Below are 13,496 nucleotides of genomic sequence, written 5' to 3'. Positions count from 1 at the left end.
ACCAGTGTCTTCTGGTCACTGCTGAAACAAATGTTTCCCATGTTTCCTTTTCGCCAGAAAATGTGGCTAAGACCTTGCATAAGATGATAATTGCATAGCCAGGGGATGGGAATATTTTTGGATGGAAATTTAAAATGGCTTTAACAAGCTCTTAAGAGCTCCTCTGCTCTCTTCCACTTGAGTATTGCTAGTGGTAAGTCCATCTTTTTCAGGATATGTAAGTGGCTGTGGGTGGGGATCAGTTGATGTGAGCTCTCCTGGTAGCCAGATTGTTTCAGGATCCACCAGTACAAACCAGCAGATTATCTCTTACTCAACAGATCAAATACATGTCTTGCAAGAGTAGTGTTATTTCTAAACTAGTTAGTAACTCCTGGGTGTCCAATTTTTATTCTGATTCCTTTTAGTTTATCAAAGTTTCTTTTCTTAGTTTATGTTCTTGCTTCTAGAGCAGTGATTATAAACCAAGAATCCTAAGTTCAAAAGCTGTGATTCTGTAGAGCTATGCAGTCTTAGGTAAGATTAGTAGTAGTATTGAAAAGCTCTGACAATTTTGTTTGGTAGAAAAGTTGTGGTTGCTGTCAGAGTGATTCTTCTGAGAACCCTCTTCTCTTCCCACCACCCCACAAGTAAAAGTGAAATAACTCTAAGTTTCTACATTATTCAGAGCAAGCAGAAAGGGACTTTGTGTATAGGAAAATAGATGCACACAGAAAACCAACTATATATTGGTATTTTGAATGAAGATTTAAAGTACTGAGACTGTGTAAGGATGCTTTAGAAATGGTGGGGTGTAAATGCTATGGAGATATCAGACACCTAAATTCTCATAGGCTTTTGGCTTTGAGGTTAACATAAAGCAACCGAGTCACGGCTCAGACCAAGTTCTGTCTCATCAAATGGTGTTAACTGAGTCCAGCTGTAGCTACTGAAGCAACTGTTTCAAATGGAAGGTTGACAAATTCTTACTTTGCAAATGTAAACTAATGTATAAACATAAAAGGTAAAAAAGAGCTACTAAGTAAGAATGGTTAGTAAAACCCTCAGTTCTGATCATCTTTTAGTCTAACAAACTTAAGACAGAAAGAGAATCATTGTGTTTGCAGCCCAGATAAAGTCAGCAAGAGAATATCTAAACTATACTGACAGCAATGTAGAGCTGGACAAGCCAGCTAGAACAGCAGTGTGGCTCTGCCAGCTTGGACTTCATTGAGTGTTAACTCCTTCCTGGCATGGCTGAGGCATTTGTACAACCAGATTGTCCATCTCCTGGCGGGTTGACAGATTTCTGAGATAATAGGGAAAGGCTTATATCTACATAAGGAATTACTACTTTTTGCAAAGAGCTTGCCATGTACTTTAGGCATCACAAGAAGTATTAATGGACATTCTCACAATAGAACTTCAACCATGTGTTTAAAAGTAGTGTAGTCTTTAAAATTGTTTAGGCCATCCAAGTCCAACACAGTTGTGATGGACTCAATGACCCTGATTCCCTACATTTTGTTGTTGAAGACCTTGTCTTCTTCTTCAATTCTCTCTCTCCTCGTGAGATTTGTAGTTCTATATGTACACCTTCACTATAAGATAGTCAGGATAATTTATGACTTAAATGGTTGATATTCATTATTTTCCCGTTTGTGTTTTCCTGGGTTTTTCCCCTATGGCAGGATAAAGTTACCTTTAGAAAACATATACTACTTACAATAGAAGCCATGAAAGTAGTCCACGGACATGGAAGATTTCTGTGGTCAGTGAGACTTGTTAATTTGAGCCAAGGAATGCTGTTCTATGTACTAATGTGCATTTTTGAGGGAAGACTCACTGTTTATCCATTTGAAGATTTCCCCAGAGTTGCACATTTTTAGGACTTAGGACTTCAGATTCATAATGTTACAATTTCCTCCTCCTTCAAAGTCTTCACTTCTGCTGACACAATGAAGTGTGGTCCTGATTATTTGTATTAGCTCTCACATTGACTTATCACTAAATACTTTCAAATATTTTAAGCTTGTGCAAAAAAATTGAGCCATCTTAACAATTGTTTTTTATTTGAATTGTGTCAGAATAACGATGTGCTGACAATGTAAAGGATGTTCTCTCATCACATACTGACTTCCACTGTTCTTAAGACACGATTTCTGTTTTCTGGAGTGGTCTACAGGCCCTCAAAGCATCAGATCAGATTCTGAAACTTGTTACATGGGGGTGGGTTTTAGCTTATGGTGAAGAGCCCATTGTCTGAATTCATGTTGGTCCTCTAGAATACAGGGATGGCCTGAATTTGCAGTCTTAATATTTTTCACTCATGATTACTAAGGCAGAATTGTGATGTACTCTCCATTTGCAAGTAGCTTTATCTTTCTTTCCTAAGCTCTCATTCCTTAAACTTACTCTAGGTGACTTTTTTCCCAAGTGTATTTGGAAAAGATGAATTGTCACATCATATAGAGTGTGAACTTTGGGAGGGAAAAGCTGCTTAGCTGCTTGTCCTCATCTCCGTAAGAGAAATCAAGGCTTTTCCACAGCTAATAAGCATAATGTACTGAAGGCAGCTCTTCCTTTATGTTGCTGATGAAGAGCATGGTTTTAAATGAACAAAAATGAGAAACAGCTAACTTTTTTGAGGTTCAGTAAAGTATTGCTTATAGTACTTGTCTTCACTGTGACAACCTTCTGGAGAATTAAATCAGTTTTCATTCCTACAGAGAAAAGTAAGAAAAATAGTTTAGGTTACCATGGTAGCTAGTGCACTTAATCTAACTGGAGAATGTAGGTATGTTGCAATTTTTTATTCTGCATCTGGGCTTCTAAATGCCAAAGAACAGATGACAGGCAAACTGGAGCTAACTCAAGCAGATTTCTACAGCAGTTTTTAGCAACTGTCTTGAAAGTTTTCTTTTTATCTAATTTGTACTACTTTTTGTAGGTATTGTATTAAGTCTTACTGTAACAGATTTTAAATAGATATAATAAATTTTTCTCCTTATAATTGTAAAAGTTCTTAAAAGTCATTATAAAATAAATTGAAGGTAAGTCAGATTTTGCTTATCTGGGAGCCACATGACTATGACTTCAGGGATTGCAAGTGCACTAAACAGACAGTTAACAAACACGCACCTTGAGTAAAGAGCTTCAACTCACAGAAGTCTTATCTCAGTTCCTGAGTCTGCTGTGACTTGTTCTGACAAGGGTCTGGTGCCTTGTTTTGAGCTGTGATGGGCTCATTCAGGGCTCCCAAGGGAGCACCTTCCTGCCCTTTTAGCAAAGGGAAAGCAAAATCACTGAGAAATAAAAAAGGAATGTATTCATGAAGTGATAGATTGATCACAAAGCTTATTGTAGTTAAATTCTTCTTAATACGGATGTGCCTGGAAAAATAAATTTGAATGTTTAGTGTATTAATCATATGCAGTTCTGGAGAAGAAGTGAAGATTATGGTAGTGATTTCTCCCTGAATTGTGTTGTTAACAGTCTGTGGTCAGACAGTATTAAAGCTGCGGCTAAAACAGACATATTTCAGTGAGACACTGGCCAATTGTAAATTTTGAAGTAGTATCTATATGAAGGAAGACAAGCATTTAATCCCTTCCCTATCAGGCAGAGGATCTTCCTTGCTGTGAGCAGTGCCTAGTCACATGTTTCTGAATGGCTATCTGTTCACTCTGACCTTACACAGAGCAACAGAAAACAGATGTCCTTGCCTTTTGCCAAGTTTCTTGCTTGCAATTTAGGAACAATTCCACACGCACAGGGAGGCTTTTGTTAATTTCTTTCAGATGATGGTAGAGCACTTCACATTATGTAGGAATCCTGATCACCTCTTTCTACAGAAATAAATATTAACAGTTGATCATTCCTGTCATTTTTGTAAGAAATGCTGTATCTTTTGATCTTTGGGAAAAAGCAGTGTGTTACTCTGCCAGAGCTCTGCTCTCCATCTTTATATTGTTATATAAAGAGCTTCAGGAGACACGGCTGAAGGTGTTTGGAGAGAAAAGACTGACAGAAACTTGATGACTTGCATTGCTAGAAACAAGACTTGCCAGTTTTCTCAGTAATATGGATACTTGCAGTAGCCCACAAATTCCCTGACATTGCTCATAATCTGAAAATGCTGAGCAATTTCAGCATCTTTCAGGATCTGCTGAAGGTTCTGTTAACTGAGGAGAGCCCTGCATGAGATACGAAGACACTCAAATTATGCAGGTTTCCTAAATTGTATGGAATTCAAAGAAATATTATATTCAGTAGATTATATGTTAATGGAGGCTTGCTGCCCAAAATTAGGGAAATTTCCACTGACTTTAGTAAATCTTCTTGATCATTCCCATAAAATAATGCAAATAATTTCAAAAGATTTAAGGTATATAAGGGGAAAGTAGCTTCTGGAATTTCATGGATTTTAAGCAGAGGAACACCTACCTTTAAATCCTAAGAATTATTACAGTGTATAGGCAAGGTCTGAGCTGGGTTATGTTGAAAGGTATTTTTGCTGGTTTCACTTTTTTTTTTTCTTAATTCCAGAAGAGGAATTAAAAACTCATGTGTCAAAAGAATTATTTTTCTCTTCTGAGACAGAATAGTAATAGCACTGTGAATTAAGCAATGGTGAGGCAGGTTTTGGTAAGGAAAAAATTCACAGAACTTAAAGTATTAAACTCCTGCTTGCCGGAGGGAGAGAGAGAGGGATGACTTAAAATAGTTTGTCTTTCTCCTAACTTTCTGAGTTTTAATTGTTAACCTGTACCCATTTTCCATGACAAAACCTTGTATAAAAGCAAACATGTTTGTGCAGTGCCCTCTGTGTAAGATAGCACAGAGATGGAAGAAGAATCCTAGTTGTGGCTGCTATTTGGAAGTCAGCTTGGAAATCCAGCGTGTTCCAAGGGGAAGGAGCTAACTTGCTGCTTACAGTCTCCCACAGTGTACCCAGATATCTGCTTCAAGGTTTAATAGCCCTCTGGACGTGGCAGAACGTGCATGGTAAAATAAGTTATTCAAAGGAAGAGAGGAGGTGTTTTGCACATTAATTGGTATAAATCTTCCACTGTCAAACTGTATAAAATTCCAAATACACTCTAGAAAAAGTTCAGTCTTGCTTTGCATCTATGCCAATAGTAGTAGGGGTTGCAGATGAGTGTTGTAAATGAGCCCTTTTGTGAACCAGTGGCAGTCTCTTTCTTTTCTTGTAAAGTGAAGTGGATTAAATTAATCTGTCCTGACCTAGTTGGACTTGGTGATCTTTATGGGTCCCTTCCAACTTGAGATATTCTGTGGTTCTGTGATTTATCCTTCTAGCTGAACTGCTGCTGTTCCTCAGGGTGGCCATGGGTTTGCACCTGCTGTGCAGATACCACCTCAGTGCACTGTGGAATGTGTTTGCTGGCATTTCAACTATTTTGCTGGAAGAATTACAGATGGAAGAAATTTCAAGTTGTCTTCTAGGGTTTCAGTGAGACATCTTCATCTGTTGGCAGCTTCTTTGCTTTTTGTTTCCCTCTTGTGCCTTCCTTCTTTACCAGTTCTAGCTATGGACCTGTGTAGAAGTGTCTTCAAACTCCCCTTTGTCTGCTGTGGTCTGGGTGTTCCATCAAAGAATCAAATCAGAAGTAACTGAATCCCTGGGAGTATTCAGGCTGAGCTAGACTGATGTGGAGATAGGGTCAGGAAACAGAAGTTGTTTCCAGTCAGCCATTCAGGATGTGCCTGACCAAACCCCAATAATTAATAATGCAAAATACAGATTGTTTCATGGGCCACAAGTAAAATTTTTCCATCATAAAATGCTTTCTGTTCAGAGAAAACAATTTCCTTAGAACAATTTCCTCAGATGCACTTCTTTTTTCTGTTTTTTCCCAAGAGCTTTGTAATGTGGGTTAGTGGTGACATTCTTCCAAAGTGCAGCATTGCCTTCCCTGGCAGTAGTGGCAGGAAGTTTTCTCTGGTGGGTGTACAAGCATCTAATGGCAGTGAATGGCAGCAGGTCCTTGTGCCCCTTCTGGCAGGAGAAGTTCATGGTCCCATCCTGAATACAGTGCCAGGACAGTGTGGGAGTTTGTAAACCCTGGGCTGCAGCAGGAGCCTGGGAGAAGGGGAGTGTGCTCTACCCACTTACCTGAACAGGTTCTCTGAGTTGCTGCTCTTGACTGAATTTATTTCTCTGGTGGGTGATTCTGAATGTAATCTTTTGGTTGGTTGGTTGGTTTGGTTTTTTTGTTTGTTTTTTGCCTGTAAATTATACTGTTACTACTGTGAACAAAATGGGGCCTTTTTAATATTTTCAAATGTTAGAATTTTTTATGAGAATACTTTTATACTTTCTGTTAGTCTAGAATAAAAACATTAGGAAATTAAATAAAAATATGCAAAGAGTCTCACTTTCCTGCTGATACACTGTTATAGATTATTTAGGGTAGTTTTAGGATATTTGCCTGCAATATATTCTGCAGCCTGTAATAAAAGGTAAAACATTCAAAACTTTTCCTTTTAAATACTATTTGAAATTTCAGAAAATCTTGCTATGGCTACAAGTGCAATTTTGTAATGCCAATGCTGGAAACCTCCTTTAAAGCTTTTGCTGATATAACTCATTAAAGAAGGAAGTTAAGCCTACACATCTCAAGGTGCAAAACAGCATTGCCTAATTCTATCTAAGTAACAAACCAGTTCTAACACTGTGAAAGCTGTTCTTCATCTCACATTCCTGCCTGAGGAAATTTGAGCTGAATGTCAAGATGTAACTACTGTAATGCTGCCCAGCAATTAATATTAATGTCAGCTATGGCCTCACAGTGAATCCATTTTCTTGTCTTCTCCTTCTGTTAATTTTTCTACTATGAAAAATAATTCAGATATCCTATAATAAGATAATTTGAACCCCAAACTTGTCTGTGTACTGTATAGATTCAGTATTATCTTGGAAGGGGGATGTCTCTGCTAGGTAACAAAAGAAAAATCATACAGGGTAATGAAATGCCATTTATAATGGACTATAAAGGGCCAATGAGGGCAACACTTGGGAGGTGGAAAAGGTTCTTTTGTAAGGTGTGTGGGATTTTGGTGTGGCTAGGAATTACAGTCATACCAGTGGCAGAGGCGTGCACATCAGGAGGATGAAATGGAAGAACATTTCTCTCCTATAAGTCTTTTATTCCAATTTCTTTAAAAATGTTTTTGGAAAACTTCAAAATATTAACTCTTTTGAACTGAATGTGAGGCTTGGGGTAAAAATGCAAATAAGTAAAGGTTTTTCAGCCTAGAATTTCCTTCCTCATTTTTAATTTTCACTGGTTTTGGAATAGGATAATTCCTTTCTGTGCCTAAAAGGTGTGACCTCCCCCCAGGCCCAAACACTTCTTTTTTTCTGTTTTTCTTTTTTTTTTTTCCACCTCCTAGGAAAAAGTAACCCAAACTGAGAAGTGATATCCAAGTTGGCAAGTTATAAAAATCATCAATTTCACCAAAAAGGTTTCTTTGAGCTGTCATTTCATGGCACATACATAGATAACAGAAAGTAGTGATAGCCTAAGATCGGGGGAATGGCAAAGATGTGGCTACATTTGTCTCCTCCCTAATTGCTCATCTCCTGGCTGCCCTCCTCTCTCATTTGGTCTGTTTCTAGGGAAAGTTTTTGGAAGACTTTTGTCCGAATAACATAGAATTTTGGTGAAAAGTCAAAAATGCTCATGTGTGGAAGGTAACAATAGTGTCCCACTTTCTTCTTTTGCTATTATTATGGCAATGTACATACTCTTAAATCCATTTTCTCATTTTTTTGTCTTATTATTTTCTGATTTTCATCCCAGTCTTTTCTCTTCTTAATTTACATGTGGCTTTCTTAGTGCTTTCCGCCACTCTTGCATTTCTTGTCTGCTAATTTCTTTCCTTTATCTCATGTTTACTTTTTTTTTCCTCTGAGAAAAATTTGAAACATGGAGTTTTAACATGGACTATAAACTGGTCAATTATTCACCTTTATCTCTCCTGAAAAATGTCGGTGTCAGCAGTAATAGGAGAAAGGGAACTTTCTCAGGAATGCTGCAGGCAGTGGCAGAAGATGGAGGTCACTAATACTAGGAAAGAGCAGACTTTGCAAAGGGCCTGAGAAGTAAAAATCTGCACCAGAAGTCATATGTACTTGTTTGTTTTAAATTCAAAATGACAGTGGCAAGGACAATAACAATTGGTTTTAATTCTCTTTCAGCAACAAGAACAAGACCCAACTAACTTGTACATTTCCAACCTGCCTCTTTCAATGGATGAGCAGGAGCTGGAGAACATGCTGAAGCCCTTTGGGCAGGTGATCTCCACCAGGATACTGCGGGACTCCAGTGGCACCAGCCGTGGTGTTGGCTTTGCAAGGTACCTGGGGCTGTTGGCCGTGCTGGCAGCCTTCTTCCTTTGTTTTGATTTAAAATGCAAGAATAGGTGGAAAAGGCAGAAATTACTGAAAATGATAAAGTTTGTAAAGAGAAGGAAGATTGAAATGGATTAATCCAGCAGGGTGTTAAATCTTTCTTTGGTAGAGCTGTTTCATCTTGCTTAGATGGCTAAATCTAAGTTTATTGCTCTTACTGGACAATTATCTAGAGTAAGAATTCACTCTAAACCACTTCCTTCCCTTTTCTGTACTTCTCCTTTCTCCTCTATCCCTGAGCCAGTGAGCAAGGGTTACGTGATGCTTCACAGGGACCTCTCCTGTGACTTTCCTGGCTTGTGAAGTTTGAATCCCAGGCAGCAGACCAGAAGGAAGAACCTTCTTCCCCACCCCCACGCCTTTTTGTTTGTTTGTTTTTCTTCATTAGTTCCTTGGAGAAAATGAACTCATAATTGCCCTTTGAACATCAGCTCTTTGAATTTTCAGGCTCATTAACATGATGTCAGATGGGAAAGAAAATATTTTTATTCACTTACAGTAAATCTCATCTTAAAATATTTGTGTGCTAAGTCAAATATCTCACCCAAATCAACAAGAAAAAAATATTTTCCATAAATTAGTAAATACCTTCTAAATATTCTGTCCGTATGAATCTACTTTTTCTCTAGTTAATGTAGTTATTTTTTCTGGGATCTCTTCATCAAAGTCTTTTCTGTTTTTATTTATGTGAGTCCTGCTTTAAACCTAGTATAACAATCAACATTTAGAGGCTTTAAATTGAAGGTTTCTATTATCAAAAATAAAAGCATGCTTCAAGCAAAGAATTGGCATTCTCAAAATATGTTATAAAATCTCTGCAAAATCAAATTTCAGTAATTCAGATGTTCAGCCAATATTACAATAGCACTGTATTTGAACAAATATCAGAATCTAAAATTAATGCACAGAAAAGAACTGAACACATTTATCTCCTGATGTGGCCAATATTTTTAGGGATTGGTTTTCCTGTGAGTTGGCTGGGGGATATTTAATGGCACTGTGAATTTTATTTTTCTTTTTTTTAAATCTCTCCCCCCACTGGCCTCCTGAACGCCAACTTCATATGCTTGTCAAGCTATCAAGTTTTAAGAAGGTATAACAAAGGAACAAAAGAAAAATATTCATTATTTAAGAGGGGAAAACCAGCAAGTTTGGGCTTTGCTAAAATTTCTTCCTGTCCCCTATAAAAACATCAGCAAGAGGGGTAAAATTAACTGGGCGTTTTAATTTCATTAATATATGTGTGGTTTATATGGAACTTTCACTTTTTGGTACTGTGAAGGGGCACCATAAAATTCAGTTGGCATTTTGCTCCTATTCAGTCTCTTCTCCCTAGACTTGTTTGCCACCTCTACCTTGAATCAGGGGTAAGGTAGGAAATATGGTGGGATGTATTTTTTCTAATGTAGCTGGAAGTGTTCTGGAATCATATGCAAAAATCAAAAAGACTTTTGTGTAGCCAAAACCTAACTTGTATTGAAGAAATTAAAATAGAATATCTTTAAAGTACTTTCTCAATAGTTTCCCTATTATGCATTTTGTGTTTTATATATACATGAGTGAAGTTATTTTTATATAAGTGTTTATTTATATATATACATAAATATAGAATACATAAGTTATAGGATAAGTATTGCTTCTATATCTAATTAGAACTTCTTTGCTTCTACAAGGTGAACATTTTTAGAAAATTCTTGGATAATTCATTAAAGTTAAAATTTTTCAAGAAACCTGTAGACATTAAATAAATATTTTAATTTCTTGCTTTTGGGAAACTTTTATTAGGTTAATAGGGAGTAATGTATTTTATCAAGTCCAGACTTGAGTCTGAAACTAAGTTATATTGTTTGTTTCATGTGAGACAAAAAAAAAATTAGATTTCTTTGATGCAGATCCAATAATCCAGAACTTCTGAAAATTCTCTAAGAGATGTTTGTGGAATCATTAGGAAAACCTCTTGTTCAGTCTGGCTTTTTGATGATACTAGTTGTTATCTATGCTTGTATTTTGTCAGCCTGTGCAGAAAGGATATCAGAATTAAGGAGATGCCAAGACTTAGGAATTTAGTCCTGGTTGTTTGTTGCTGAGGCCACTGGGCTAATTTGTGGATCTGAATTACAGAGCTTAATGAGCAACTGAAAAAAATTATCTGTTCAACATTAACCAAACATCATCTTGCAGGAGGTTCCAAAATAAGCTCTTTTGGAATATATTTTGTTATAATTGCACATCTGAGTCGTTCAGTGTGACTGAGCCCAAGGTGGCAGTGGGGGCTGGCACATCCTCACTGCAGGTGAGGCCCCTGCCAGGCCAGCAGGGGCTCTCCAGCCCTCTGCCCAGTCTGCTAAGTCTGGATCTGACAGCATGAGTGCACAAACCTGCTCAAGATTTTGGATACATTCTCGGTGGCCATCACAGCTCTGCTGGTTTTGGCTCCTGTTTGGAACTTGTGGACAATTAAATAAGAGCCAGGTGCATCATTTAGTGGAGATGATGTGTATAAGCTAAAAGCTGCCAAGTCAGTTTGGGTCACGCAGTCAGGCAGGTTTATATTTGAGTTTATTATCCTTAAACTGCACAGACAGCTCTGAATCCTCTCTTAAGAGTGGCATTAACCTTTGCTGCACGCAGCATGGACACTAAAGATTCAATTATGAATGATAGTGAGTCAGTCCTTCTGCTTCTTTCAAGACAAGAGAGGTACTTGAGGCAGCTTGGACAGCTACAGTATAATTTCTGAGTAAATAAGAGCATTATTTTCAGTTTGGCACTGACTTTGGTCTCAGAGTGCATAAAATGTTAATTGAGTTTGGGTTTACCTTTCTGAAGTTATGTGTTCCTAGAAAACATCATCTCCATTGTTCACACATGAGAAAGCAAGCCAGAGCAGTGAAGAGGGGAAAAACAAGAAGCAGGATTTGAGAAAAAAAGCAAAAAATGTGCTTAAAAAAAATCACAAACATGGGAATCTGTTTGAGTGTTTAATTTATGTAAATTATTCTTTATTTTCAAAGGATGGAGTCAACAGAAAAATGTGAAGCAGTGATTGCTCATTTTAATGGAAAATTCATAAAGACACCAGCAGGAGTTTCTGGTATGTTGCATATATTTCTTACAGGATGTATGAATGGGTTAGTGCTTACATGGTGGAAGCCTGTTACACTGATTGTTGTATCTGGCTTCTCATTTAGAGGCAAGCTTATTAAAATTACACTCTGTCTTTTTGGATGGCTGTAATGCTTGCTTGGAACACAGTATATCACTTTTCTGTTGTAAACCTTTTCTAGGAATCTAGTAGTGTTCTCTCCTAGCAGAGAAACAAGCAGCTAAGATGCCAGCTATGTACAAATTTACATCCCATGTAATCCCCATTGAAGTGGGGAAATAAATATCTGTCTGAACAGAATTTGGCTGCTTTTCCATGGACAGGGCTTTTTTCAGAGGAAAAAATGGGCTGGTTTTGTCATCTGTTGATGATTTTTTTCGGAGCATTTTCAAAAAAAAATTTGCTTAGAAAAAAAATAGAATCTGCAGCAGTGCCTGGCATGCTCATTCATTGGGGAGCCACAGCTCTCAAGTCAGTGTAGGTTTTAAAGTCCTTCAGGAAAATGGACGGAGGTCAGCATAGAATGCTGCTTCTAGAAATATTGTGCAAGGCAGAATTCAGGGAAGGCTTAGTACAATTTTGTTGTCACACCAAGTTCCTCATCAGTTTGTCTGCTTTGTCAGCACTGTTTCTAAGAGACAAAATGTATATCTCATGAATACTGAAAAATGAGGAGAGGAAATTCAATGCTGCTGAGTAAAATAGAAAGTAAAGAGGACAATAAAGAAGGAAAGAATACATGCCTGGCATTCCAGGCAGCTTTCAGTGGGCATTTTATTGAGAATCCCAAGTGGGAATTTTGCAAATTGCAGTGTTGATGTGGCTGGGGAAGCTGCCTTTATCCCACTGGTGAAATGTTCTGTGTAGCCAGACCCTGTCACCGAGGAGGAGGAAAGTAGCCCTCGGCAGGCAGACAAGAATGTGGCTTGTTTAGTAAAACTCCAAACATGCCTCATCTCTGAAAGATTGCTCCAGTTTGAGGCAGTCTGTGCTGCTGTAAGGATGGAAAATGCTTCAGAGCACAGGAAACCACTCCCTTTGGCAAAGCTAATCTAATGCAGTATTTTGACTTCCCTAGCCTTGCTTTGGCAGACCCTTTGCGCAGGGATTAACTGCTGATATTATTATTTAGTTAAAACTTAGTTACAAAGCTTTGGTAACTTTAAGCACATTGTTGCATTTGTTGTTTTAGTTACATTACAATTTTTTCTTTGTTACATTTAGTAAAAATGTTACAGCCTATGTATAAACAGACAGAAAGGACACTAAACGCGTGCAACAGAAGCTCCTCTTAGTGCTTTTTAGTTTGTTAATTTCAATTTTCACTTGCATTCTCCTGTTCTCAGTGATTGAGCTATCAAGCATGTCATTGCTAATCGTGCTCTGTCTCCAGTGGGTCTTTGCTGGAGTTGCACCCCCACATGAATGAGGTTCAACTAGGTTGAAATAAAAGCTGCCTGCATGGAATTGTAGAAATTATTCTTGCAGTCTGAAGGAAACATTTAACATAAAAATATGATTAATTAGGGACAAGAAATTTGAAGAGAACTGTCAATTTTCTAAAAGTGGAAAATAAACATTGCTCTCAAGATATAATCCACCTCACAGGCTTGAACTTCTTGTGTTTACTTTGCAAAGCAGTTGACCAGGCTCTCTGTCTAGAACAAGTAAAGAAAAACACATCTCCAGAGACTGTCCTTGCAGTTACAAAGGGTGTCTAGCTCAGTCACTCAGAAATAGATAACTCCAAATGTTTGAAATTCAGATGGGTCTCACCTTCCATAATACTGAAAATGAGACAAATAATCAGGTGCATAAGGGAGTTGTGAGAACCTTGGTTTTTAAGGACCCTCAGTTTTGTTATAGGGCACATCCTCAGCTCTATGTTTCTGTGTTGTGAAGTTTCATTGTTCCTTGCAAAGGTTTTCATGGAGATCAAACTCTTCCCAGAGTTCCATACCACATAGCAAG

The 13,496-nt window shown here is 37.8% G+C and overlaps 1 protein-coding gene across 3 annotated transcripts in view; it reads left to right on the top strand.

Annotated features, from left to right (window-relative positions):
- Nucleotides 1-13,496, top strand: part of RBMS1 (RNA binding motif single stranded interacting protein 1) — a 142,493-nt gene that overhangs the window by 108,419 nt on the left and 20,578 nt on the right. For all 3 annotated transcript variants that reach the window (XM_030241663.2, XM_030241664.2, XM_009087926.4), the window contains exons 5-6: nucleotides 8,207-8,364; nucleotides 11,434-11,513. In XM_030241663.2, coding sequence (XP_030097523.1) covers nucleotides 8,207-8,364; nucleotides 11,434-11,513 — 238 coding nt within the window. The remainder of the gene's footprint in view (nucleotides 1-8,206; nucleotides 8,365-11,433; nucleotides 11,514-13,496) is intronic.

The sequence above is a fragment of the Serinus canaria genome, chromosome 7 (genome assembly GCF_022539315.1).
Source record: "Serinus canaria isolate serCan28SL12 chromosome 7, serCan2020, whole genome shotgun sequence".
In the NCBI taxonomy this organism is placed as follows: domain Eukaryota; kingdom Metazoa; phylum Chordata; class Aves; order Passeriformes; family Fringillidae; genus Serinus; species Serinus canaria.
Note: the sequence above shows the minus strand (reverse complement) of the source record. Positions and strands in the feature narration are given on the sequence as shown.